This window comes from Fukomys damarensis, unplaced genomic scaffold (genome assembly GCF_012274545.1).
Source record: "Fukomys damarensis isolate Sample0158 unplaced genomic scaffold, DMR_v1.0_HiC HiC_scaffold_3, whole genome shotgun sequence".
In the NCBI taxonomy this organism is placed as follows: domain Eukaryota; kingdom Metazoa; phylum Chordata; class Mammalia; order Rodentia; family Bathyergidae; genus Fukomys; species Fukomys damarensis.
The window spans coordinates 15,393,332-15,419,206 of NW_022900915.1; the positions used below are offsets into that span (position 1 = coordinate 15,393,332).

At 39.3% G+C, this 25,875-nt stretch overlaps 1 protein-coding gene across 4 annotated transcripts in view; it reads right to left on the reverse strand.

Annotated features, from left to right (window-relative positions):
- The window catches only part of Ndfip1 (Nedd4 family interacting protein 1), a 104,782-nt gene that overhangs the window by 22,361 nt on the left and 56,546 nt on the right, over positions 1-25,875 (reverse strand). For 2 of the 4 annotated variants that reach the window (XM_010613895.3, XM_033766943.1), the window contains exon 2: positions 1,242-1,329. In XM_010613895.3, the coding sequence (XP_010612197.1) occupies positions 1,242-1,329 (88 nt within the window). Of the gene's footprint in view, positions 1-1,241; positions 1,330-1,431; positions 1,463-2,626; positions 2,693-25,875 lie in introns of those variants that run through there. The other 2 variants (XM_010613894.3, XM_010613896.3) reach the window with 2 other exon arrangements.

A 25,875-nucleotide genomic window follows, 5' to 3' on the forward strand; every position in this document is an offset into this window, starting at 1 on the left:
GATGTGTTTTTTTTTTTTTTTTTTTTTTTTTTTTTTTTTTAAATTAAGAATATACTAGCATTAGCCAGGTGCGATGGCACATGCCTATAATCTCAGCACTCTAGGAGGCTGAGGCAGGAGGATTTCTAGTTCAAGTTCTACCTGGACAACAGTAAGACTCTGTCCCAAAATAAAAAATAAAAAGAGTAAAAAGAGTGAGGGATGTAGCTTAGTGCAATGGCTGTAGGTTCAATACCTAGCAGGAAAAAAAAAAAAAAAAAAAAAAAAGAATTTACTAGCATACTTGGGCATGGTGGCACACACCTACCCTACCAGCTACCAGGAAGTGAGACAGGAGGACTGCAGGCTTGAGGTCAGCCCCCGCAATCTGCACCTTAACAAAACTTTCCCTTCAATTAAAAAAGAAAAAGTGGGGAGAGATTTGAGATGAAGCTCACAGGTACAGTACCACTAGCTTTGGTCCCCAGTAGTGGGGAAAGGGAAAAACAAAACAAAACAAGAAACAAAAACAAAAACCAAAAAAACGCACACACTAGAATTTACTAGCATAGATGACAGTATATTCCTGGTTACAGCTACTAGAATACCTAAAAGCAAAACAGATAGAGCATATAGAGACAGGAAAGGGATTTGGAGATGAGGGGGAGGAAGGGACACGAAGAAAGCAGAAGTAAAGAGGATCAAGATGCAATCTGTGTATGTGCCAATTCCCCATGATGAATGTATTTATTATGTATCACAAACAATACTGATTTAAAAAATGGATTTAAAAGGGGGGCAAGACAGCTGATAAAAAACGATCAAGAAACAAAAAAGTAGGTGATCACCCAGTTCCTGAATCTCTATTCCTTTATCTGGAGTCAGTTCGAATGAAATTGAGCTCTAAAAGTCAAAATCAAATAAATAAATGAATGAATGAATAAAAAAAAAGTCAAAATCTCTGCCGGATGTGTTGGCACATGCCTATAATCCCAGCCCTGAAGGATCACAAGTTTGGGGTGCCTTGGGCTCCACAGTGAATTCAAGGCCAGCCTGAAGTACACAGTGAAACTCTGTTTCAAAACACCAACAAAAGCTGTTTTATTTGTTTCTCAGAACTGTGATGGTGAATCTCTTTTACCTGAGGCTTCAAATTAAAAACAAAGCCAAGGACAACTCCAGAATGCAAAAGCAAAATACCGATGACAAGGTCTCCAAGTGTTACTTTAGCTGTCCACACAGCACTTTGCTGTGTCGCCTACCTGCACTCTCTGCAGAGATGCTGCTATAAGGTGGAGGGGCATCACCTACAACCTGTTCAGGTTCCCCGGGCTCTTCTTCATTCTGCAACTGAATAAAAAGTTCAGATTTTAATGCACTTATATAGCATGTTAGGTCAAGCATTCCACCACTGACAAAAATACTTAGCCTTCTTCCAGTTATTTTAAATACCTTCAAATGAAAATGCATCTGCCTGTAGTCTACCCAAGTCATTAAACAAAGACATCTCTTAGATTTTTTTCCAGTGTGACAACATCATTTATTTAAAAGACGAACTGGCTGAGATTGGGAGCCAATCTGCAAAGCAGTAACAGAATATATACTGATGTAACCAATTTAGGAATCTGGTCCTGGCTTCATTATCATCATGAAACGCAGTCAGCTGAGGTACTTCTAAAATAGAAACCACCTCTATACCATACTGTAAACAAAGTGCTCTATCATGAAATGAAACAGAACAGCTGAGGGCCTGAGGTGTCATAACCTCCTTAATCCATTACATTTGAACCAACTATCTCAATCTCCAGTCCCAAGGCTATTTAAAATCAGACACTAGCAAAACATTTCTGATGAATACTGCAAAGAATTCAACTTCAAATGATTCTTTCTTGTGCCATATTCTCATCAGCATCTATCACATGGGCACATTTTTTTGAATGATTAGTAATCTAATCTTAAACTTAAGGCACTTCCAAAATAAACTGTAGCCTAAAATACTTTTTCCTGTACATGAAAGTATATGGGGCTAGGGATTTAGCTCATTGGTTATGCTGCCTGTTTTCTCAAGCACAAGGATCCACGTTCCATCCCTGGTACCAAAAAAAAAGTATATGGGCAACATTGCTATAGTAAAGCCAAATATCTTGGGACACCAAATCAATGAATTATTTTAAGAGTTCCTGAGACCATTGTTCACCAGAATTACTGGTTTAACATCACGTGAAGCTCTCAAAAAGGTATTCTCAACAGCCTCAATCTTGAGCCACAGGCAGGCTGCAAAAAGAAGCAAGAATCGACAGCAAGAAGAGGGAGAAAAAGGATTTTTCAAGAATGCTGCCTTACTTGTACAGCAGCCAGTAATGTCCTTTACTTCAACCTGGTTTGACATTTCTAACCTGTTTTATATTTCCTGAGCTGGGTCAAAGTAATCATGTTTCCTCTGAATAATTTAGGCTTCAGAAAAGAAGCAAGGTAATTCTAAGAAATACAGACATTCAAAGAATAAAGAGGTAAAGAGGTCTTACATGCCACTACCTATAAAACAGGCTGTCTCCTAGCAACCTGGAAATGTGAAATTTGATCACCTCTACATGACAGTAACGGATACAACAGAGCAAAGAAACTCCAACCTTCTCAGAAACCTTACTTTTCTCTTTGGTGAGGAAAAGACATCACCAGGTGAAATTCTTTGCTCCATTAAAATTCACTATTTTAGAGTCATGTAGTAATATTTCTGGCTAAAAGGAAAAGGAAAAATAAAAATAACAATTAAAATTCCTATTATGGCTTTGGAGGCTCCTTATCCTGAGACAACCCCAAGAACTCACTGCACAGCCTTCCCACTCTGGCTTGTTTCTGTAACACTGGTGATAAGATTATGTTTTATCAAGAAAGAGGTTTTTTAAAAACGTTTTTCTCTTTTTAAGAAAGCTGCTTTAATATAAAACAATTGAGGGAAAAGAGGCAACCATTTTCAAAAAGGTACTTAATGATCAGCATCTATGCTGAATAATAATTTGCTGGACAACGGAATCTTAAACTGGATATATTTTTAGATATATGTTCCTATTTTAGATATATCACAACCTGATGTGGTGCCTCTTGGCCAGGATCATATTTAACTTTAAAAATACTCATCTGCAAACAGGTGCTTCTGTTGTGTTCCTAAAATCAACTCAATTACAGCACATCTAAAATAAAGGTTTCTTCCCTTGTCAGCTTCCTCCAGGTACTACTAGAAATAAATATGACGTGGGGGGGTAGTGAGGAGGGTACACAGGGCCTTGGGCATGCTAGACAGGCATTCTACCTCTGAGCTACAGCCCCAACCCCTTCTATTATTTATCTTAATTTTGAGACAGGATTTTCTTACATTACCTAGGCTAGCCTCCACTTGCCATCCTCCTGGCTCAGCCTCCCAAATATACAGTATTTTAAAGAATCTCCAAGAACTAGAAGCAGCAGCATGTGCCCATAATCCTAGCTACTCATGAGGCTGAGGCAGGAGGATCACTTAAGCCCAAGAAGTCAAGGCCAGCCTAGGTAACATGCATGGTAAGAACACATATTAAAACCACCACCAACAACAACAACTACCTTCAATATACAAATCACATACAATTCTAGTTAATACAGAAGCAAAATTTATTGATATTTATACCCTATAGCTTTAAATGTATATTTAAATTCCCACCCCAGGAAGAAAACTTCAACACCATTCTTCCCTAAGTAGCTCCATAGATGAATCTTCATTTTGGAATTGAGCTATTTTTAAGCACAGCAGACTGAGGGCTAGGACTGGGGCTCATAAAGGGCAACATCTATAACTGCATTGATTGGCAGTACCTAAAAAATTTCAGTCATTCTTACAGTCTGTATTTACTAAGAATGGAAAAACAATGAAGAACCCTACCAAATAAAATACATTAATCCTTATACTTGAGGAGAGGTATCTATATATACCTCTTAACTCCTACAAAAAGCATAGGAAAAATAATGCCTATCTATTCAATGAAATCCACAAAATTCCAAATATATGCAACCTTAATTCTTGTACATTTTAAGTTCCTTCTTTAAATTATTAACAATCAATCAGAAAATTCTGGGTCAGGGCCTCACCTCTAGCTATAATGTTATTGACCATTTTAAATTCTAGAGTCAATTTCTAAAATTTTTACTTGGTAATGCAATTTTTAAACCTCTCATTACCAGCCCACTCTTTCTGCATACTCTAAATCCTACCAGACCAGACAGTATAATTACCACGAAGTAAACAACCATATTTTTTTCAGTAAACAGAGTGTGCCATTTTACTCTGTTATTCAGAAACAGAAAGTCTGTAAGGACTATACAAGTTTTATTATATATAATGATATTTTAAAATACTTTTGACAAGGTAACAGACAGTCAGCAATAAAATGGCAACCCCATTAAAAAGGGGAGAAGGATTGAGACAGGCATACATGGCCAGTAATCCGTTACTCGGGATGTGAAAGCAGAATCATCAAGTTTGAGGCCAGCAGTCACACCCTAGCAAGATCCTGTCCCAAAATTTAAAAAAATTTAAAAGGGCTAGGGATGTAAGCACACTCCTGGGTTCCATCGTCAGTGCCATCAAAATAATAGTGGTAATAATAAATAAAACAGGCAAAGGATTTATTTTTTCCTGAGACAAGTCTCCCCATGTAGCCCAGGCTGGCCTTGAACTCACTGAGATCCTTCTGCCTGAGACTCCCAAGTGCTAGGATTATAGGCGTGAGCCACCTTTGCTCAGGCAAAGGATTTAAACAGACACTTCTCCAAAGACAACACACAAATGGCAAGTAAACGCAAAATGCTCATCATTAAGTCATCAGAGAAATACAAGTCCAAACATGAGATACCAGTACATACACCACTAAAACAGCTAAAATAAAAGACATGTAGTAGAAAAACAAATAGTGTAGCTTTTATAGAAAAATTCAGTGGTTTCTCAAAAAAGTTAAAAACAATTGAGATAGATTAGGGTGTGACAAAAACTGGCTGTGAAGTGGGCAGGACCTGTTGATCACAAGATCCTGGATACAGGAAAGGATTTCTAGTGAGAACTCAAGCAGGTTTTCAGTAGTATGGCGTAGACTTGATTATCAGCCTGAGGGTGGGATCTGAGCACTGCCTCTCAGGACCCATATGTAGCAGTTCTCACAGTTTTCCTCAAAATTTAGACAGCATAAAAGCCTACATGAAACACATGAAGGCTTGGCTATCATAACTTTCTATGATAGCCCATGCTGTGTGTCTCCCAGATGCAGCGTGTACTTTTCTTTGCTCTAACCCTTTTTATTTACTCAGCCCAAGTATGCTCTGCAGAGCCAGTTTCTCTATTCACTTTTGCCTTCTTGAATAAATTTTGCCACTCCTTTTTGCTCACTTCCTTCAATTCTTTGTTTGAAGCAAGAACTTGGAATCCAAGTCCAGAAGGAGTGGTGAGCAATTCATAACCTGGTAACATTTAGTTGGTGAGCTACTTTTTAGAAAGAAGCTACCTGAAAAGATAACTATAAAAACATCCAGCAAATTACACTTCTGGGTATATATAGCTGTCTTGGTTACTTTTCTTGTTGCTGAGACAAAATACTCAACACCCAAAGCTAAAGGAGGAAAGGTTTATCTCAGCTCAGTTTATAGAGGTTTTAGTTCACAATCAGCTGGCTCCAAGGCACAGTGGCATGACAAACAGGAATTTCAGGGAAAAAACAGTTTATGGCAGGCAATAGATAGCAAAAGCATGTCCCTTATATCTTATCCAGGCTACTCACCCTATGGGCTGTATCTTGTATCTTATCCAGGCTACCCCCCTTAATCTAACATTACACCATAATCAATCTCAGCATCACACACTTTAGATCCAGCCACCTCTGAAAAGTCCCATCTATGACCACATGAGACTTTGGGGGCACATCTAGACACAGCCATAACAATATCAAAGATACTTGAAAACATTCACAATATCCAAGATAACTGAAAACTTGCTCATAAATGTTCACAGCCAAATGTTCATCAATTTACAATATGTGCTATATCCATACAATGAAATATTTATTATTTAGCCAGAAAATAGGATACATGCTGCCACACAAGTAAACCTTGAAAGCAAATCCATAGACAAATATTAGTGGCTACCAGGGGTTGGGAAAAGGGGAGAGAGACAGCTACTAATGAGTCTGAGTTTCTCTCTGGAATGATTAAAAACGTTCTGGAACCAGGTACGGTGGTGCACGCCTGTATTCTCAGCACTCCAGAAGCTGAGGCAGGAGGATTGCCACACGTTTGAGGTCAGCCTGGGCTACATAGTAAGTTAAAGGCCAGCTTAAAAGTACATAGAGAAATCCTGTTTCAGAAACAGAGGAGGGGGAAGGGGAAAAGGGGGAGAAAAAGAAATAAAAAGATCTGAGAATGAAAATCATTTTTCCTATTTCAAGAACCAAAATAAAGGTAACTTTGAAAATAATGCGTGGGAATTTTACTCAGTGGTATACAGCACTTGCCCAGCATGTATGAGGTACTACAAAGCCTTGGCTTTGATCTCTGGCACCATCAGAGGGGTGAGGAGGGAAAGAGGGAGAAAGGGGTGGGGGAGATGGAACAGAGAAAGACAAAGAGACTGAACCTCAAAACCAAAAAATCTAACCCTGGATTTAGACTGGCCCCAAGAATATCTCTCACGTTATAAGGGAAGGATAAATGCAAATCCTCTTAATACCAGAATGAAAACACATTTAAAACCCCAAATTCACTAAAGCAAAGGAAAAGCAAGTAAGTAGGATAATGATTTTAAAAGTCAATGCAATAATAGATGAAGAGAATACTATAGTAAATCTCCTTAGAAAGGGCATCAGTTCAGGTTTTTTTCCCCCCATTAAGTTTATTGGTGCATTTTAGGTATACAGTACAGTTACATTCAGCGTTTGGATCTTGCACCTTTACATGATGCATCTTGGTTCTTATTTTTTCCCCATTCTCCTGCCCTCCCTTCATGCCCTCCCTTCCCTTCCCTGTTGAGGCCATCAGTTTGTAATGCTTCCTATTTGAAGATTTTTGTGGCTTTCAATGTTAAAATAAATATACCTGATGAAAACTGAGTTTGGTAAGAAAGAAAATACTCTAAGTCAGTATTTATGGAAGTCCTTAAAAATGAGAGAGTAAATACTGTGAACTATGATCACCAATTTGACAGCTAACTTTCTAATCTTCACATTAGGTCCAAGAAACAAAGGAAAGAAGGTGGCAAAATGGGCCCTCATCTTCAATGTTCAACTTAAGAAGCCACCACACTGAGAAATCAGTCCTCAAACACAAGTGCAGTTCAGTAAGCCGACTATGGCTACAGTACTAACACTATGAGATCTGTGAGTAGCATCACAATTTGTCACCAACCTGCCAACCCATGTCCTAAATATGCCCAAGCAGTTCTGAACCCGGCCCCACCAAGAAACAGTCAAACAAATGGCACCAGTGTTTTGTGGCACCCAGCTTCAGTAAACGTGCAGCCAGACGCCTTCAATGGGTCCTGATTTGATAATCACTCAGGAATAAGGAGAACACTCACTTGATATTTCCAAATAGGTAACAACTAGTCTCTGACTCTGTATATGTATCTTCTTAAGAAACAACATCCAAACTATTTAAAACCATGTACTCTTCTCCACTTGGTCCCATAAGAAACTCAGGCTCAGCTCAGAGCTAAATATTTGGCTTGTTTTCTTGAACTTGACAGGAAACTGCAACTACTCCACTTGTGTTTACAGAGTAAATAAAATTTAAAACAGAGCTAGACCAGACTTACTTTTAAATCTTGTATATTAAAATCTAGTTCATACTTTTACTGTGAAGGTGCCAGTCCCCCATCCCCCACTCCTGGTTTCTTTAATGAAGCGACATCCCCATTCTTTTTTTATCTTCTGAGACTGAATCTTGCTAGATTAACCAGGCTGGCCTCCAACTTGCAATCTTCCTGCCTTGATCTCTGACTAGCTGGTATTACAAGCATGTATCATGGTGCTTGACTAATAAACTTCAGTTAAAAAAAAAAACAAAACAAGCCTATATAAAAATCTAAGTACAGTGGTATGTACCTGTAATCCCAGCATTTAGGGAGGCTGAGGCAGAAATACTGCAAATCCGATTCCTGCCTGGGCAACTCTATGAGACTCTATCTCAAAATCAGAAATAAGAAAGGGGTTGAGAATGTAGCTCAATGGAAGCCCTGGGCTCAATCCCTAGTACCAAAAACAAAACAAAACCTATATAGCTTTCAACTAAGATATGTTAAAGTTCTAAGATAGAAATATAAAAGCAAAAACAAGCTCATAATTATTCACCATTTAAAATGATAGGAGCAAACCACTTTATGGTCCCCCTCTGTCTTAGACAGAAGCTTTCTTTCTCTCAATAAATCTTTTCTACTCTTAACCTCCGTTGTCTTAGAATTCATTCTTTGATTTTAGAGAACATGAACTTGTGTTTCAGACACCTAGAAAGTTTACGAGTTAAATCTATTCCCCCTACATCATTTTGGAGGTTTTCTACCAAGATACCTCCACTGATTTCCTAAATTCTGATGTTGGTCTTTTGCTTCATAGATTGTAACTTTTTGTTTCATAAATTCTGGCCTTTGTTTCAGCATTTGCTTCAAAATTGTCTTAATTTTAAGGTACATGTTTTAAATTTCTGCAAATTGCTTCTTTCTCTTACAATGCATTGTCCTTTGTTAAAATTGTTTCTTATTGCTTTGCATATGTTGCATTTGGACTTTGTTGTTTAAAATGCTGCAAAATGGGTCTCTTATGAAATCTTCTCAGATAAAGACAGTTCAGGCCGCTGACCCTTACAGAATGCCAAACAGTGGTCACTCTGCCAGCTAATAATTGCTCTCAGGGCAGCTGCTGCTCTCAAAGCAGAGAACAGGTTTCCTCAGTTGCCCTCTGGTGAATCCCCACTCCCACTGATGCCAATGGTGAGAGGAATGTTGAGCAGATAGGCAACTGGGCTCCTTTTGGAGACAGATCTCTGACTGCATGGAACAAAAGGAAAGTGAGGTGACAACTGAGGGGTCATGGCCAGGGCTACAGTCTGGTGGATACCCAAAGGTCCCTCAGAGAAACTAGCTCCTGACAGCCCATCCGGTAATCAGAAAATCTCATCTCTTTCCTATTTGGGCTCCTCAGTGAGGTGAAAGGGGAGCTCTGTCAGTGATCATCAGATTATCAGCTGTCTCAGAGTGATCTGAATGGATGCCCTTTCTTAAGCCTCCGTTAAGAGCTGAGCTACAGGTTTGGACTACTTTCTCTGTTAGTAAGACAGGACCCCATGTCACACGTAAAAAGCAAATCTCTGATAGACTGATTAAAAACTACCCAAACTCTCTCTCTTCCTAGAAATGGTCTTCATCACTTATGTGTGTAGGGGAGAAAAATGCCTTTCCTGATAGGTTGTGGACTTTGGAACTATGACTATGGAACTGCAGTGTCCATTTTTTATGCGGTGATTCTTTTGGGTGTTGAACTTTATTTGGACTTTTTCTCTCTGCTAGTGAGTTAAAAATTCCCCTTAAACTTTTCTCCAATTTGTTGAGAGTTCATTTGAGAATCCCGTGTAGTCAGGTTTCTTTCTCTAATTTTTTTAATAGAGAAAAAAATGAAATTATATGTAAATATGCCTTTTCAGAAAAAAAAGAAATTATTACAACAGAAAATGGATTAGAACTGCCATCTGTTCAAGAATTCTTTTGGGTTCTGGTATAACAGATGATGTGAAACAGAAAGAAAAGGTGCAAAGGGGAAGCAGAAATGGGAAGGGTAGGGGAAAAGAAAGATGGGAATGGAATTAACATGAGAAAAGGAAAAAATGGAAATAGTCTTTGTAGATAGGGAGGGGTGGAGGGGTTGAAGAGAGGCCAGGGGAATGGGGAAAAAATAAGAATTAAGATGGATTATGTAAAGGTGCAAATTTCCAAAGGTGAATGTCATTACATTGTATACCTTAAATGTATCAATACAATTAATTAAAAAAAATGAATTATTTTAGGTTTCCAGAACTATTTTATTTTTAGGTTTTTTTTTTGGTACAGGGGATCAAACTCGGTACCTTGTGCTTGCAAGGCAGGAGGTGGAACCACTGAGCTAAATCCCCAGCCCTATTTTCAGTTTTTTTTAGTTTGAGTCTCATTGTGTAGTGCAGGATGGTCTTGAACTTACTATGTAACTCAGGCTGGTCTCGAACTCATGGTGATCCTCCTCAGCCTCCCAAGTGCAGGGGTTACAGGCGTGCACCACCATGTCCAGCTTTCAAGAACAATTTTTAAAATTGTTTACCTAAACTTACAGTATCTAAAACTCACCACAGAACTAAAAGGATTCTAGACCTCTGTTAAGACCTTATATACATATATACATTAATATACCCATGTATGTGTGCACATTAAAATTTCTACATATTTAGGGTACATTAACATTTTTACCAACAGATCTTTAGATCTTAATTCTAAATCAAATTATAAAACATACCAAAACTACAGGGCTGGGGATTTAGCTCAGTAGTTCTGCCATGTGCCTTGAAGCACAACGTGCTGAGCCTCATAAAAAACTACAAAGAAATTAACTCTTAAAAGTGCAATGCAGGGTAGCTGGGCGTGGTGGCACACACCCATAATCCCAGTACTAAGGAGGCTGAGGCAGGAGGATCAGTGTGAGTTCAAAACCAGCCTGGGCACATAGTGAGTTCCAGAGCACTTTGAACTATGCAGTGAGACCCTAAGTCTAATGCAGGGCGGGGGATTTACAGTGGTGTCACAGCCTATCTGGCAAGCCCAAGGTCCTAAATTCGATCCCTGGTATCCTCTCCCCATAAAAAATCCAATACAGTTTTGTTAAATTACATACCTATTAACAAATTTAATTTGTATATGTTTTCTGAAAAACAGCTATACTACACATATTTAAAAATGGAAATACTATTAATGTAGATATCTAACCCACAAGAATGGGATCAAATGTGAATTTATTGCGAGGTATGGTGGCACGACTGTAATCCCAGCACTTGGGAGACGCCTTGGCTCCAGTGCGTTCAAGGCCAGCCGGATCTACAAAGCTCAACCCTGTCTCAAAAAACAAACAAACAAAAAAAGTGGGGGGGGGGGAATGTGAATATACTGTTATTCAAGCCTTGCATTCTCTCTACTGCCTTTTCTGCCACAGCCCACAGCAACTTTTTTTGTAGATATTTGTAAGTTTCAGTGTTTTGGTGAGCTATACACCAGGATCACTATATGCTAGGAATAGAAGGAAGAAACAAAGGTATAGGCTCAAATGGACAGGTTTATTTCAGAACAAACCTGAGAGGCACTGCTCGGGCACTAGATACCAGACGTGCAACTCAACTCTCCTACAGGCTACATGGTCTTTTGTAGAGTAGTGGGTTCCCGTTCCTGCCAAGAACAAGGCTTGAGAGACCACAAGCAGTAAGGGGTGCCAAGGAGGAGGCTTGGGAAAGCACTGGGAGCAGTGCCTGCTAGCAACAGCAGGGCTGATGCTGTTATGGATCCTCGGGGCAGCTGCACTAGGGAGGCAGTTTACAGGGATCTCTGATCAGGATGGCAGAGGTCAGATTCCTTCGTTATACATATTTTTTTACTATTTTGTCATGTTTCTCTTAATACTGTTGAAAGAACACGTCTACTTTTTCATTAGTTTACTAAGCATAAACTTTAAGCCATAATAATATTATTTAAGTTAATAATTTCGGACATTTGAAGTTAATTCAATGAGATTTTCGCTGACTGATGCTTTGTGTACAATTATTGGGGTCAATATCTGTCAATAAGGTCAAAAGAGTTTTTTTATGAAACCTATTAAACAAAACACTATTCCTATATGTCATTACACTAAAATAGCAACACCATTTCATAGGTATGGTGACTGGTTCCTCAGCTGAATTTCTAGGTCATCACAGGGGATATCATGCCTTTACCTGTAATTTCCTGCATCTTACTTACTATCCTTGAAAGTGGAACTATGTCTTCTTTTATGGTTATTAGCTTTCTTGTATCCAAGGAGACTAAGAGGTTGATTCATATTTGCTTCCCAAATTAAGAACTTCTATTTGTTCAAAAGACACAGTTAAGAGAACAAAAAGACAATGTAAAAATCGAGAGAAAAAGCCAAGCCAGGTGTGGTGGTGCACGCTTGTAATCCCAGCACACGGGAGGCTGAGGCAGGAGGATAGCTGTGAGTTCGAGACCAGCCTGCACTCCACAGTGAGTTCCAGGTCAGTCTCAACTACATGAGACCCTGTCTCAAAAAAAAAGATTGAGAAAAGATACATTTTTCAAAGGACACATACGCAGGACACATAAAGAACTAAAAACTGCTTTACCAAAGAAAGCCACTCGGTGAAAAATAGACAAAAGATTTAAATAGACACTGCACAAAAGAAGATATCCAAACTGAGGATGTAGCTCAGGATGAGCAAGCAAGGATCAAGCTTTGCAAGCTAGCATGAGCAAGGATCCAGGTTTGATTCCTAGCACTGCAAAAAAATTTTAAAAAGCAAAAGAGAGAAAAGGATATCCAAATGGCCAATAAGTTTACAAAAAGATGCTCCGTTTCATTAGTAATCACCAAAATGTAAACTAAAGCTACAGATGGTTAAAATAAATGGGGAAAAAATGCTGAGGACATATAACAACCAAACGACTAGAATTCTCCAAAGGCTCTTAAGAATGTAAAATCTCTGAACTATTTAGCGGGATCTACTAAAGATGAACTTGCCCACCACACCTTGTGATCCCACAACTCCATTCCCATTTGTATATTCAACAGAAACACTCACACAAACTTATTAGAAACCATACAAGAACGTTCAAAGGCTACCAGTCACAAAATTAGAAATTGTCCAAGTATCGATGGTAGAGTGGCAAACTAAACTGTTAACTTCATGCAACTAAATTCTATACAGTGATGTGAATGAACAAACTACAGCAAAAATATATTAAGCAAAATAAGCCAGACACAAAAAAGTACTTACTGTGTGATTATATTTATATGATGTTTTAGCCAGGTATGGTGGCACAGATCTGTAATCCCAGAGCCTCAGAAGCTGAGACAAGGGCCGGGGATTTAGCTCAGTGGTACCGCCACCTGCCTTGCAAGCGCAAGGACCCGAGTTCGAGCCCCGGTATTAAAAAAACAACAACAACAACAAAAAAAAACCAAAAACAAAACAAAAAAAAAGCTGAGGCAAGAGAATCAGAGAATCACAAGTTCGAGGCCATTCTAGGCAATTTAGGGAGATTCTTGTCTCAAAAAGGGCTGGCTAGGGATGTAGCCCATCAGTTCCTGGGTTCAATCCTTAGTACTGAGAGAAAAAGAAATTTAAAAAACAAACCTAACACACTAACACTAGTACAGGGTTAGCCTAGGGAAGAGGGTAAGCAAAAGGGCAGAGCCTTGGAGTACCAATAATGCTGTTTATCTGGGTCCAGTCGATTCATCAAAATTCGAGTGCATATTTACCGTTTGTGCTTCTGAATGTAAATCATACTTCACTCAGGAAGGGCAGAAAAAGAACCTGTCAGGATGAGTGATAGAGACTGTAAGCCTTCTTTGACTGGGACCCTAACACAGGGTTTACTAGTGTATTTACTCCGGCACTTAGCAGAGAGCAGTTACAGCAGACATAAAGACGAACTTCTAACAGAAACCTACCTGAAGAATGGTAACTAATCTTAATGTATCTTAACTTACATTTCACATTTATTTAGAATCAAACACCACCTAATGATTTAGTCAACCACATAAACAACAACACAACACAGCACACAGCCCATCAGCGGTGGCAAACCTACGGCTTCTGCGCAGCAGCGTGTTCACCTCTGAACTCTATCTCAGGCCCCTGAAAGCTGATATCACAGGTGTGCACCACCACAGCTGGCTGGAAAATGAAAACTTAAAAGGGAAAGAAGGGAGTTGATGGAACTTACTGGTAAAGTGTGTGGATAGGTGAGGCCGTGGGCAGGTGGGGACTCTCAAAAATCTCAGAGCTTTACAAGGAAAATTAGAACACTCAGACAAGGACAATGTACTATAGGAGGAAGAACACTTAGAGTAGTTTTTAAAAAATAATAAAATTTAGCAAAGAATTAGAAAATAAAATTGACAGAATCTCACAGAGAAAAAAAAAGGGAAGAGACAGAAAAATAATTTTAAAAAATAAAAAATAAAAGCTGGGCCTGGCGGCAGATGCCTGCAGTCTCAGGACCCTGGGAGTGTGAGGCTGGAGGATCCCAAGTTAGAGCCCACTCTGGGCAAGACCCTGTCTCAAAATAAAAAAATAAAGGACCAGGGTGCCACTGCCTGCCTTGCAAATGCAAGGACCTGAGTTTGAGCCCCAGTACCAAAAATAAATAAATTTAAAAAATAAATAAATAAAGACTTAGGATGCAACTTGGTGTGAAGGCCCTGGGTTCAATTCCCAGTATCCCCCCCAAATAGTACGAGTCTAAAAATTCAGAGAATAGAGGAAAAAAAAGTTAAGACAGAAAAAAACCAAATAAATCCTCTTGAATTTCCTATAACTAAAGGACACAAAGGTCCAGACTGAAGGGCCACAAGTACCTGGCACAATGGATGAAAATAGATCACCAAACTACAACATGGTGAAATTTCTCCAAAAAGCAAAGACAGATACGGGAGAGAGATGGGGGCTGGGGGGGGTCATACCTAAAGAATCAGGCACCAGAATTCCTAATAGCAACACTGGTAGCTACAGGACAATGGAGCAAATTCCCTCAAAATTTTAAGGAAAATGTTAACAAACCTGCTCTAAGTTAAGTGTGCTGAAGTGGGGGAAAAGACACTTAGACATGCAAAGTCTCAAAAAGAAAAAAAAACAGCTTCCTGCTGTGATTTTGATCTAAAATAGCCCCCTAAAATCTCCTGTATTCAGAGGCGGGGCTTTGGGAGCATGACTGGACCATGGGGGCCCTGGACATGTAAGGAGGCAGGACCTGGTGTGGGTGGTGGGGTGTCACTGGGGGTGGGACTTGGTTAACAGTTTTCCTCCACCAGACCCTTTCACTGTAATGTTTGTGCCTTGGAGTCAGTTAACTATGGGCTGAACTCAACTAAATAAGCCAAAATAAACCTCTCCTCCTTTTAAATTGCAGGTGTAACATGTTGTGTCTCAGAAATGGGAAAGCTAGTATCTCCCATGCATTCTTCCTCAGCTACTGGAGAATGTGCCTCAAGAAAATGAGGTGAGCTGGGCATGGTGGTGTACACCGGGAATCCCAGCACTCAAGAGGCTGAGGCAGGAGGGTCACTATGAGTTTGAGGCCAGTCTAGACTACACAGTGAAAGTGTCACAGTGGTGTCTCAAAACACCAAAAAAAGAGAGAAAAAAAAAAAAAGAAAGAAAGAAAAGAAAATGAGGTGGGTAAATCAAGAGAGAGAGATGTGAATTGAAGAAAGGGGATTCAATTAAGAGGTCGGAAATCTCCCAGATAACAAATGAAGAGCAGGATTTGAAAGCAATCTTCCAGAATAGGTTAAAAGGTAAAGCAAGACGCTCCACACTACCACTACCACCAAAAAGAAATTAATAAAATGCCTTATGTTTGAGAATATAAAAAAACAATTAGGATATTTAGGGGAAGAGAAAATGAATTAGTGCGACTGGCAATTTTTTTTTTTTTTGTACCAGGGATCAAACTCAGGCCCTTGGGCTTGCAAGGCAGGTGGCAGAACCACTGAGCTAAACCCCCAGCCCTTGACTGGCAAATTTATGTATAAAACATATACACAAGAAAAAACTAACAAAAATTAATAATAAAAGTATAAGATAATAAAGTCTGGGCAACCAAGGAAAACAACCACAACCACAGTATGTGTTTCAGCTCTGAATAGCATTTATTTCTGTCAATTATTATAAATGCTAAAATGTTATTCTAAATGCATGGATATAAGCATATCAGAAAAAGAAGAGACAGAAAGTATGATTATATGCTGGTGAGGGTGATACAAGAAAGGGAAGTCCTTATATCCTACAGGGGCAAGTTAAATTTTTAAAATGTTGAAAAATCAAGAAAGACATAGCACACTACATGTTAATGGCATACTAACAAAATGACATGGAGAAACAGTTAAAAGAGCTAAAGAGCAGACAGATACACAGAAGATTGCTGTTTTAGGTCTGTAATAAGCTTGTAAGATCTGATTTTAAACTACATGCATTTATAATTTTGATATAAATAAAAATTAACTAAGGGCTGGAGATGCAGCTCAGTGGTAAAGTGCTGTGCTTAGCATTCATGAGGCCCTGGATTTGATCCTTAGAACCAAAAACAAAAATCACCACTAAATAAAAAGTAAAAGCAAAGGCAGTAAAATAAAGGCCAGGGGAGTTCACAGTTGGCACAAGTCTGTAAGTCCAGCTGCGTGAGAGGCTGAGGCAAGGATCACAAGATCAAGGCAAGTCAAGGCAACTTGACAAGATCCTGTCACAAAGTTAAACTAAAAAGGGGCTAGGGTGTAGCTCAGTGGCAGAGTACTTGCTTGGCATGCACAAGCCTCTGCCTGGGTTCAATCCCTACCACCAAAAAAAGAACAAACCAAAAAGCGAGTACAAAAGGAAAGCATTATTGCGCTCAGAGCATATTAACCTAACAGAGAGAAAGGGTACTCAAACTGCCCTTAGAGCAACCAACCTAAACTAACACATGGGGGAGGAGAAAAGGGCACTCCAGATAGAGAAAACAGAATGCGCAGTGGCCACCAGGTCGGAGTGGATGATGCATGCTAGGAAACGAAACAAGTTCTCCATAGGAAATTAGGAGAGTCCACTCCTCTCCCCAAATCCTTGTCGCCCCCACCTACATCATATCTATCCTTTAAGACCAGACTTAAATTTCAGCTCAGCTTTCCTAGAAGTTTCTGTAACTAGATGATTTATTCTGTCTCAATGTCCATATCCATCCCCAAATGATGTCTTTTATCTAGCATCTCATGCCCTAACTTAATTTAGTACTTGATTATATCAATACCATAATTTATTATGGATTAATCATTAAGCAGGTATTTAGTGAGTACCTTCTATATGTTATTTAGAAGGAAGGAAGGGCCGGGGATTTAGCTCAGTGGTGCAGCTGCTTGCCTGCCTGCCTGCCTGCCTCACAAGTGCAAGGTCCCAAGTTCAATCCCCGGTACAAAAAAAAAGGAAGGCAGGAAGCCAGCACTATGGAAGGCTTACAAGTTAGAGCTCAGTCTGAGCAACTCAGCAAGCCCTTGTCTCAAAATAATAAATAAAAATGGGATCGGAGATGAAGTTTAATGTGAAAGTCCAGGGTTTCATCTCCAGCAGAAAGACAAAGAAAGAGAAAGAAAAGGAAGGGAGGGAGGCAGGGGGAGGAGAGGGGCTGGCTGAGCATATAGGTCAGTGCAAAGGCCTGTACCACAAAATCAGTCAATAAGTAAATACCTAGTTGAAACACCAAAAATCAAGATATTTTATCTCCCAAACAACAGTAAATGTTAATATAATAAGCCAATGATCACCTTTAATGCCCAACATAGCTTGGTCTTTTCTTTCCCTCTTTAAGCCATTTTGGCAAGTGCTAGCACAAGATGGCTGTAAAGCTCACAAGATCTATTGTCTGACTGATCACCTCTACTGACTCTAGCACCTGAGAAGAAATTGAAGCACTGTGTTCAACAGTAAGTATTCGTGCTGCCTATCCTCCTGTGCGTAAATGAGCAGAACTGATTTTAAGCACCTTTAAAAAATATGAAAACGCAATTCAGCTACACTGGCCAAGAGTGTTGAAAATAATCTCTTAACCATCAATCATGTGTAAGATCCCCAAGGTGGAGATAATCTTCAGATAACATTTAATGCTGTTTCTTTTTTTAAATTAATTTTATTGGTACATTAAATGTATACAATATAATGACACTCATTGTTGGAAATTCGTAACTTTACATAATCTTGGTTATTTTTTGTTTCAAGACTAACATCAGCAGATTTTCTAAACTTCGGAAAAAGCAACTATTAGAAATTAAAAAGACAGCTTCTTGGGGCCAGGGATTTAGCTCAATGGTTCTTCCGCCTACCTCACAAGCAAAAGGACCTGAGTTCAATCCCCTGTACCAAAAAAAGAAAAAAAAAAAGAAAAAAAAAAAGAAAAAAAGAAAAGAAAAGAAAAGACAGCTTCTCTTAAAAAGAAAAAGTAAAAGGCTTTAAAAATCAGTATTTTCTTGCTTTTAAAATTCCTGATTTGTTGCTGGACGTGGTGGTGCACGCCTGTAATCCCTGCACTCAGGAGGCTGAGGCAGGAGGACTGCTGTGAGTTCCTGAGTTGAGACCAGCCTGGGCTACATAGTGAGTTCCAGGTCAGTCTCAACTACATAGTGTGACCCTGTCTCAAAAAATAAAAAGAGATTACTGAGTTGGGGCTGTTGATTTAGCTCAGTGGCACCACACCAGCCTTGCAATTGCCAAGGTCTTGAGTTTGATCTCCGGTACCAAAAAAAAAAAAATTTACTGATTTAATTGTGCACAATGGTACATTCCTGTAATCCCAGTTACTTGAGAAATTAAAGGAAGGGAGATTTAAATTCAACTCCAGCCTGGGCAACTTAGTAAGACCCTACCTTAAAATAAAAATAAGAAAAGGAGGGTTGGGGGAATAGCTCAATAGTACAGCATTCATCCAAAATGCACAAGGCCCTGGGTTCAATTTCCAGCACACCAAAAAAAAGGGGGGGTGAGAAAATTGCTAAATCACTATAATGCAGTCTCTCTGGATCAAAGACACGACACATAAAAATAATTAATTATAAATATGGAAGGAATGATCAAACTAATGAGTTCAAGTACTTCATCTCATGAAAGAAAACAAGGCTAGATCAGCTGAGTCCTTGCCCACAGTCACAAAGTTAGCTCCAAACAGAGGTGGAACTATTATCAATTAAATGTTTTAACTGACCAGTATTCTCGTCAGTCCCTACTTAGGGTCAGAGTACAAATGAAATAAGATTAGCTGTTTGATGATAACAGCTTAAACTGGGCGACAGGTTCCTAAGGTTTACTATACTATCCTATTTTTGTATGCATTTGAAATCCCTCTAACAAAAATTTAAAATTACAAGCATCACTCAGAAATAAATCTATACCTACAAAATAAAAACTGAATTAAAAAAACAGGCAAAAGACTTGAATAGACATTTCTCCAAAGAAGACATATAAATGCCAATGCAACAAAAAGATGTTAACACCACACTAATCCTTAGAGAAGTGGTAATCCATATTGCAAGTGGCCATATAGGATCTTCAAACCCAGTAATTAGATGGATACTTATAAAAAAAAACTCACAGGGGTGGGCCGGGGATTTAGCTCAGTGCTTCCCCCACCTGCCTCACAAGCACAAGAACCCAAGTTCAATCCCCAGTACCGAAACAAAAACAAAAACAGGGATTTAGCTCAGTGGTGGCACTGCCTGCCACCTGCCTGCTAAGCGTAAGGTCCCAACTTCAATACCAAAAACAAAAACAAAACAAAAAAACCCTGGTAACAACAACAACAATAACAAAAAACCACAACAAAGCTGGGCAAAGTGGCACATGCCTATAATCCCAGCACTCAGGAGGCTGATCTCCAGTTTGATGCCACAGTAGACAATGTAGCACGTATGTCTCAAAAAAACAAAACAAAAAACCCACCACAAAATAGCACAGAACAAGTGTTGCTGAGAACATGGAAAAATTGGAACCCTTGTGCACTTTTCTGTTAGGGTTGTAAAATGTGCAACCACTGTGGAAAATAGTATGGCAGTTTCTCAAAGCAATTTTAAACAGAATTACTTTATGACCCAAGAATTCCACTTATAGGTATATATTCAAAAGAGTCAAAACCAGACTCAAATACGCCCACAGCAGCATTATGCACACTGCCAAGAGGGAGAAGTAAACTCAGTGGTCACCAATCAATGAAAGGATGAAGAAAATGTAGTATAAACATATAACAGAATATTATTGAGCCTTAAAAAAAGAAAGAAATTCTAAGTGAGGCATGGTGGCTCACACCTGTAATCCCAGCACTTGGGAGGCAGAGGCAGGAGGATTGCCACATTTGAGGCCAGCGTGAGCTACATGAGTTCAGGGCCAGCCTGAACTATAAAGTGAGACTCTGTCTCAAAAAAGAAAAACAAAAACAAAAACAAAAAACCTTCTGACACCTGCTATAATATGCATGAACCTGGAAGACATTATGTTAAATGCAGTTAGTCATAAAAGAAAAAATAATGATTCCACTTACAAGAAGTCTCTAGAGTTGAATAGTAGTTAACAGGAGCTAGAGCAAAGAGAATAGAGTTATTCAATGGGTACAGTGTTTCAGTTTGGTATGGAACAAATGTTCTAGAGACAGACATATTTTACCATTTTTTAAGAATTTTCAAAGAAATAATTTACTTGTCTTTCCATTATCTTTTGTTTAAAAAGTTATTTGATCACTGACCATATAGGCCACAAATACTGCAAGAAACTTTAAAGAATCTTAACATTGTAACATGTAAATGATACCATCCCATGAGATAATTATGACTGTTGTAACTTAGCAAAAATAGAGATAAACACACAAACATGTCTGTATACTTTACATTAGCACTACTCAGTCCTTCTTCCAAGATCAGGACTTCATCTATGGACTGACCTGGTAGAGATATGAAATTCTTTCTCAGATCTGTCAAAATGTTCCTCCATAAATATGGGAGAAGTGACTCAAAATTTATCCCCAAAGTTGCTCCACAGCATCATCAGACTATAATACAAGCTTTCTGGCAATACTCACAATAGCAGCTTCCTTAGCAGACAATGGGCTAAGTCCCAAACTGCATATTCTTTTAGTTTTTCAACAAATATGGAAAGGTTATTGCCCACTTATACTGGATTGAAATCCAGATATCTCCAAACCACTGGCATGAAATGGCAAAACTCATGACAGAGAAGTTGCACTGCAGTAAAGCGAAGAGGTGCTGGAGTGGATGAACAGGCATTTCTGCCCTTAGAGAGCAATACACAACAGGTTTCTGGGACCACCTAAGCCTTTCTCAAATGTTTCCAAATGGTTCCACAGTCTTGGTGTCAGAATGCAAAAACGGGAAAAAAATCATGACCTAGGGAATCTATGAGGACAGCCTGTTGTCACTGTGTTCCAGTTGTCCACATAAAGAAAGCTGTATGCTTTTACAAATGAATCACACAACCTTCCGTTATATTTATATGGCTGAAGAACCACTGCAATTTGATTAACTGTACCAAATATAAGTCAACCTTTTAGGATGAGAGTATCATACTCCTGACAAGTTGCCTGGACAATTTACTGACATTCTATAATACAAAAGCCTTTAAAATATGTATATTCCCTAACCGAGTATTGTCACACCTAGAAATTTATAAAGTAAAGTGAGTTGGGTGTGGTGGTACACATTTGTAATCCTAAAATTTGAGGAGGCCGAGGCAGAAGGAATGCAAATTTGAGTCCCACCTAAGCTACTAAGTGAGATCCTGTCTCAAAAAATGAAAAGGGTTAAGCATGTAGCTCAGTGTGAAGGCCCTAGGTTCAATCCTCAGTATAGTCCTAAAAAAATTAAATTAAAAATAAAAAACAAACTTAGCAAATGGAACATTGTAAACATTGTTGGTAATCACTGCAAATAAACTGTTAATGGTTCAGCCATACAATTACATATTGTTCAGATATTTAAAATATTTGATACAAGTCAGGCAGGGTGGCATGTGCCTTAGTAGTCCTAGAACTTGGGAGGCTGAGGCAGAAGGATTATGTTCCAAGTCTACAAGTTCAGGAAAAGCATGGGCAACACAGTGAGACTACCTCAAAAGAAAAAAAAAGGCAGGGTGTGGGGACACACACCTGTGTTCCAGCACTTGGGAGGATGAGGCAGGAGGACTGCCATTTGAGGTCAACCTGGGCTACACAAAGAATTCAAGGGCCAGCCTGAACTCCAAAACAAGACCCCGTCTCAAAAAAAAGAAGAAAAAAAAAAAAAAGACTACACGGATATAGGAAGATATTCATAAGACATGATTATGTGAAAAAGCATGTTACAAAATAGTATTAAAATATAAACCCACTTGAGCCAGGGATTTAGCTCAGTGGTTTTGTGTCCCTTTGTACAGATGTATGCAAGAATGCACAATGCAAATTTGTGAATGCAAGTGTCTGAGAACATTTTATACACACACACACACACACACACACACACACACACATGTACAAAAATGTGTGGAGGTATGATCAGGGACCCATGGAACTGCACATGTACATATAAAGAGTGCTATATATATGGGTGCACGAGAATACATATGCACATATATGTAGGATCTGCGAAGGCATATTCCTACATTTGGACCACACCTGTATTCAAGTAGATAGGTGCATCTTTGTAATGACAACTTAGCAGCTTTGTGCCCTTGAGCAAGAAGTTACTAAACTTGACTTTACCATTATGAAAACAAATCCCCCCTCAAAAGGTTTCTGTAAGAACAACCCACTCAGGACCCTTTCTGTCTCTCAGGAGCTATTCTTATTCTACATTCCTCTTCACCAGTAAATTTTCCTACTCTCTCTCTCTTTTTTTTTTGTACCAGGGATTGAACTCAGGGCCCTGCCCTTTGGGAGCCAGGCACGATGCCACTGAGATAAATCCCTGGCCCCTAAATTTTCCTACTCTTAACCTCCACCATTTCTTCAAATTCACTCTTTGCCTTCAGGGAACACGACTCGGTGTATCTGACATTTAGCATGTTGGGAGATAGTTTATTTCCCTTACATCATTCCTGTAACATTTGGAGGTCCTACCGAGATCACTGGATGGAGGGTTTCACCTACTAGAACAATTATGGTTGATATAAAATAACAATCATTGCCAGGCGTGGTGGCGCATGCCTGTAATCCCAGCACTCGGGAGGCTGAGGCAGGAGGATCGCTGTGAGTTTGAGACCAGACCGGGCTACATAGTGAGTGAATTCCAGGTCAGTCTCAATTACATAGTGAGACCCTGTCTCAAAAAAAAAAAAAAAGAAATAACAGTCCTAACTGTACTTTATATTGCAAAAGTGCTTAATGTCCCGATAAAATTAAAATAGTTACGCATCCACTGCACTACTAATGTCACTGATCTCTTCTGGGTGTTCAACAACTAAAGTTTGGAGAACAGAACTAGAAAGGTAACTGTGCTAAGAGAACACAGCCAATATTTTGGCCCTGGCCCTCCAAGGTCAATGAGGACAAAGGACATGAGGGAACCTTTTCTACCGGAAACCCTTTCTACAACTCTGAGGCTGCCAAACTCCAAGAGATATTACAGATGGAACCAAAGACCAAAGTGCTAGACTCCTTTTACTGGGATTCACAGGATCAACCTTATATTAAGAACTTCCATAACTGCTAAACTACAACAGCACTTTTAACTTAGGTCCACAAGATTAGGTCTCCGGAGAGGGCCCTGACTGCAGTCTCCCTTACATGGACCCTTCTCAGATGGAAGCAGTTATATACAAACTATGTCCCTTCTCCCCTAACTGCAGCTAGGGGGTATCTCTTCAGAGGAGAGAGTGCTAAATTAGGTAGAAATATTGCAGGCAGTCAGACAGGGATGGGCCCTCAAGAAAGTCAATGCAGAGGATCAGAACACACAGAAGCTGTGACCGGTGGTGACCCTGAAGATAAAAGTCACAAAGGCCAGACCTGCATACTTCCCTAAGGGATAAACAGAAGCTTGAGTTATTTGTAACCCCTTTTGGGATTTCCCTTGTAGACCGTTATCTCACTTGGGGTGGTCCATTCTCTCCCATCTACCAAGACTAATAACACTAGCACTACACCTAAGAAGACCAAAAAAAAAAAAAACAACTAGGAAGACTAAGACTACAGATTATCGACCAGTTATGATGTCATCCACACACCCTTGTTACTACTGGGTCAATATCATCTAAGCAACTATACTTGTAATTTTATTGGTAGATTACAGTTTTTACCTACCCCTCATGACTGCTCTATAAAACTTCCTCAGAGACGTGAGCTCACTGACAACTCACCTGGGAGCCCTCCTGTCTCTCAGGAGCTATTCTTACTCCACGTTCCTATTCCCCAATAAATTTTCCTACTCTTAAAAAAAAAAAAAAAGATTTCTGAAAAGATTCAATGAAAAAACAGATATAAACTACCTGTGATTAGTACATAGTAAACTAATATTAGCTTTCCTTATCTGTACAAATGTAGTACAGATCTATAGTTCTGTATATTTACACAGCTATAAGTCTACAAGAATTATACATAAAACTCTAGTTATCTATGGCTGATAGATCTTTGTTACAGGTTTTCTGACTCATTTTTACAATTTAAAAAGATTCCACTGAATTTGGGATGGTTTTGTTGAAGATTATTTCTTCAAAATAATTATTTTTAAAAGATGAAAATAAAAGTGTCCCACCCTTGACTTACCTAAGTAGAAGCTAATAAACACTACACCAAGGAATGCTTAATGTTGATAATCCAACAAATTTTCTGTATTCTAAAAGTATAACAGCACTACCCAATAGCTCAAGAAGATGGCAGTACAAAGAAAAACCATCGCTTTTATTTGTTTGCCTTATTCAAATTGAGGGAAAAGAATTAGTCAGCTGGCACTGCGAGGTGCAGATGATATGCCAAAACCTCAATGACAGTTAAGTGACATCTGTGATTCACATTTTATTAACGCAGGAAAAAGCCAGACTCTGGTCCAAGGTCACACAAAAAAGCATGTGCTACCCTGGGCTGTGGTGATCAGACTGCATAGCCACAATTTTGAGCTTGTTTACGAATCGAAGCTAAATTCTTAACTAGTCATTAACTAGATGGGGGTGGGGTGGACATGATGGATCATAACGCACCAAAAGACGGCCCAAAACAGCAAGAGCAGTAATGGACTGCACCAGGTTAATCTACATGTCTCAATAGACTAGTTTCCCCTATTTCTAAGATATAAAAAATGTGTAGCTCATTTAAAAGAGGACGTTTGATTTCATATAAGCAGGACTAACGCGTACGCAAAACCGGAACATTTTGAACACAACAGCAGCACCTATTTTTGATTCGTAGCAAAATCAGTTGCTACCTGGCTAAATTTCCATAATTACGATTTGTTACATTAATACCTCTAGAAACTGCAGGTCTCGCTAAATTTCTAGGGGAAAAGCCTGTAGAGACGGGGAGTAAAACTATCAGCTTCTTTCCCTGGGGCCTCAATTTACAAATTACACCCGAGGTAATACTCCAATCATTCCTTATACATTTCCTCCTTAGCTGTACTATTACATCTCTTCAATCGTCATTCCCAAGCGTTTAAAATACACCCAGGCATACGCCCTGCGGCTTCACCGTAGCTCCAGATTGCAGGGAACCACCTCAGCCAAATCCACTGCAAACTGCAGGCAGTCTCTCACTTCATTCCTGACTTTTGTGTTGATTTAGCTCAGTGGTTCGGTGGCCTGCCTTGCTAAGCGCAAGGACCCGAGTTCAATCCCCGGTACAAAATAAAAAAAAAAAAAAAAAAAAAAAAAAAAAAAAAAAAAAAAACAAAAACTGAGGCTAGGGGAGCGGGTTTCAATCAACAGACGCCTCTGAAACGCCGAGTAATCGCATCTCGCTGCGGGGAGCCCTGTGAGCCGCGATTTTAATCTTTTCTCTCTACCCAGTTTCCCTTTCATGTTTTTCTTCCTTTCTTTCCATGACATCAAACCAAGACGGAAAAAGGAAAAATAAAGGCCGCAGGGCGAAGCCTCCGGAGAACGGCGAGCTCC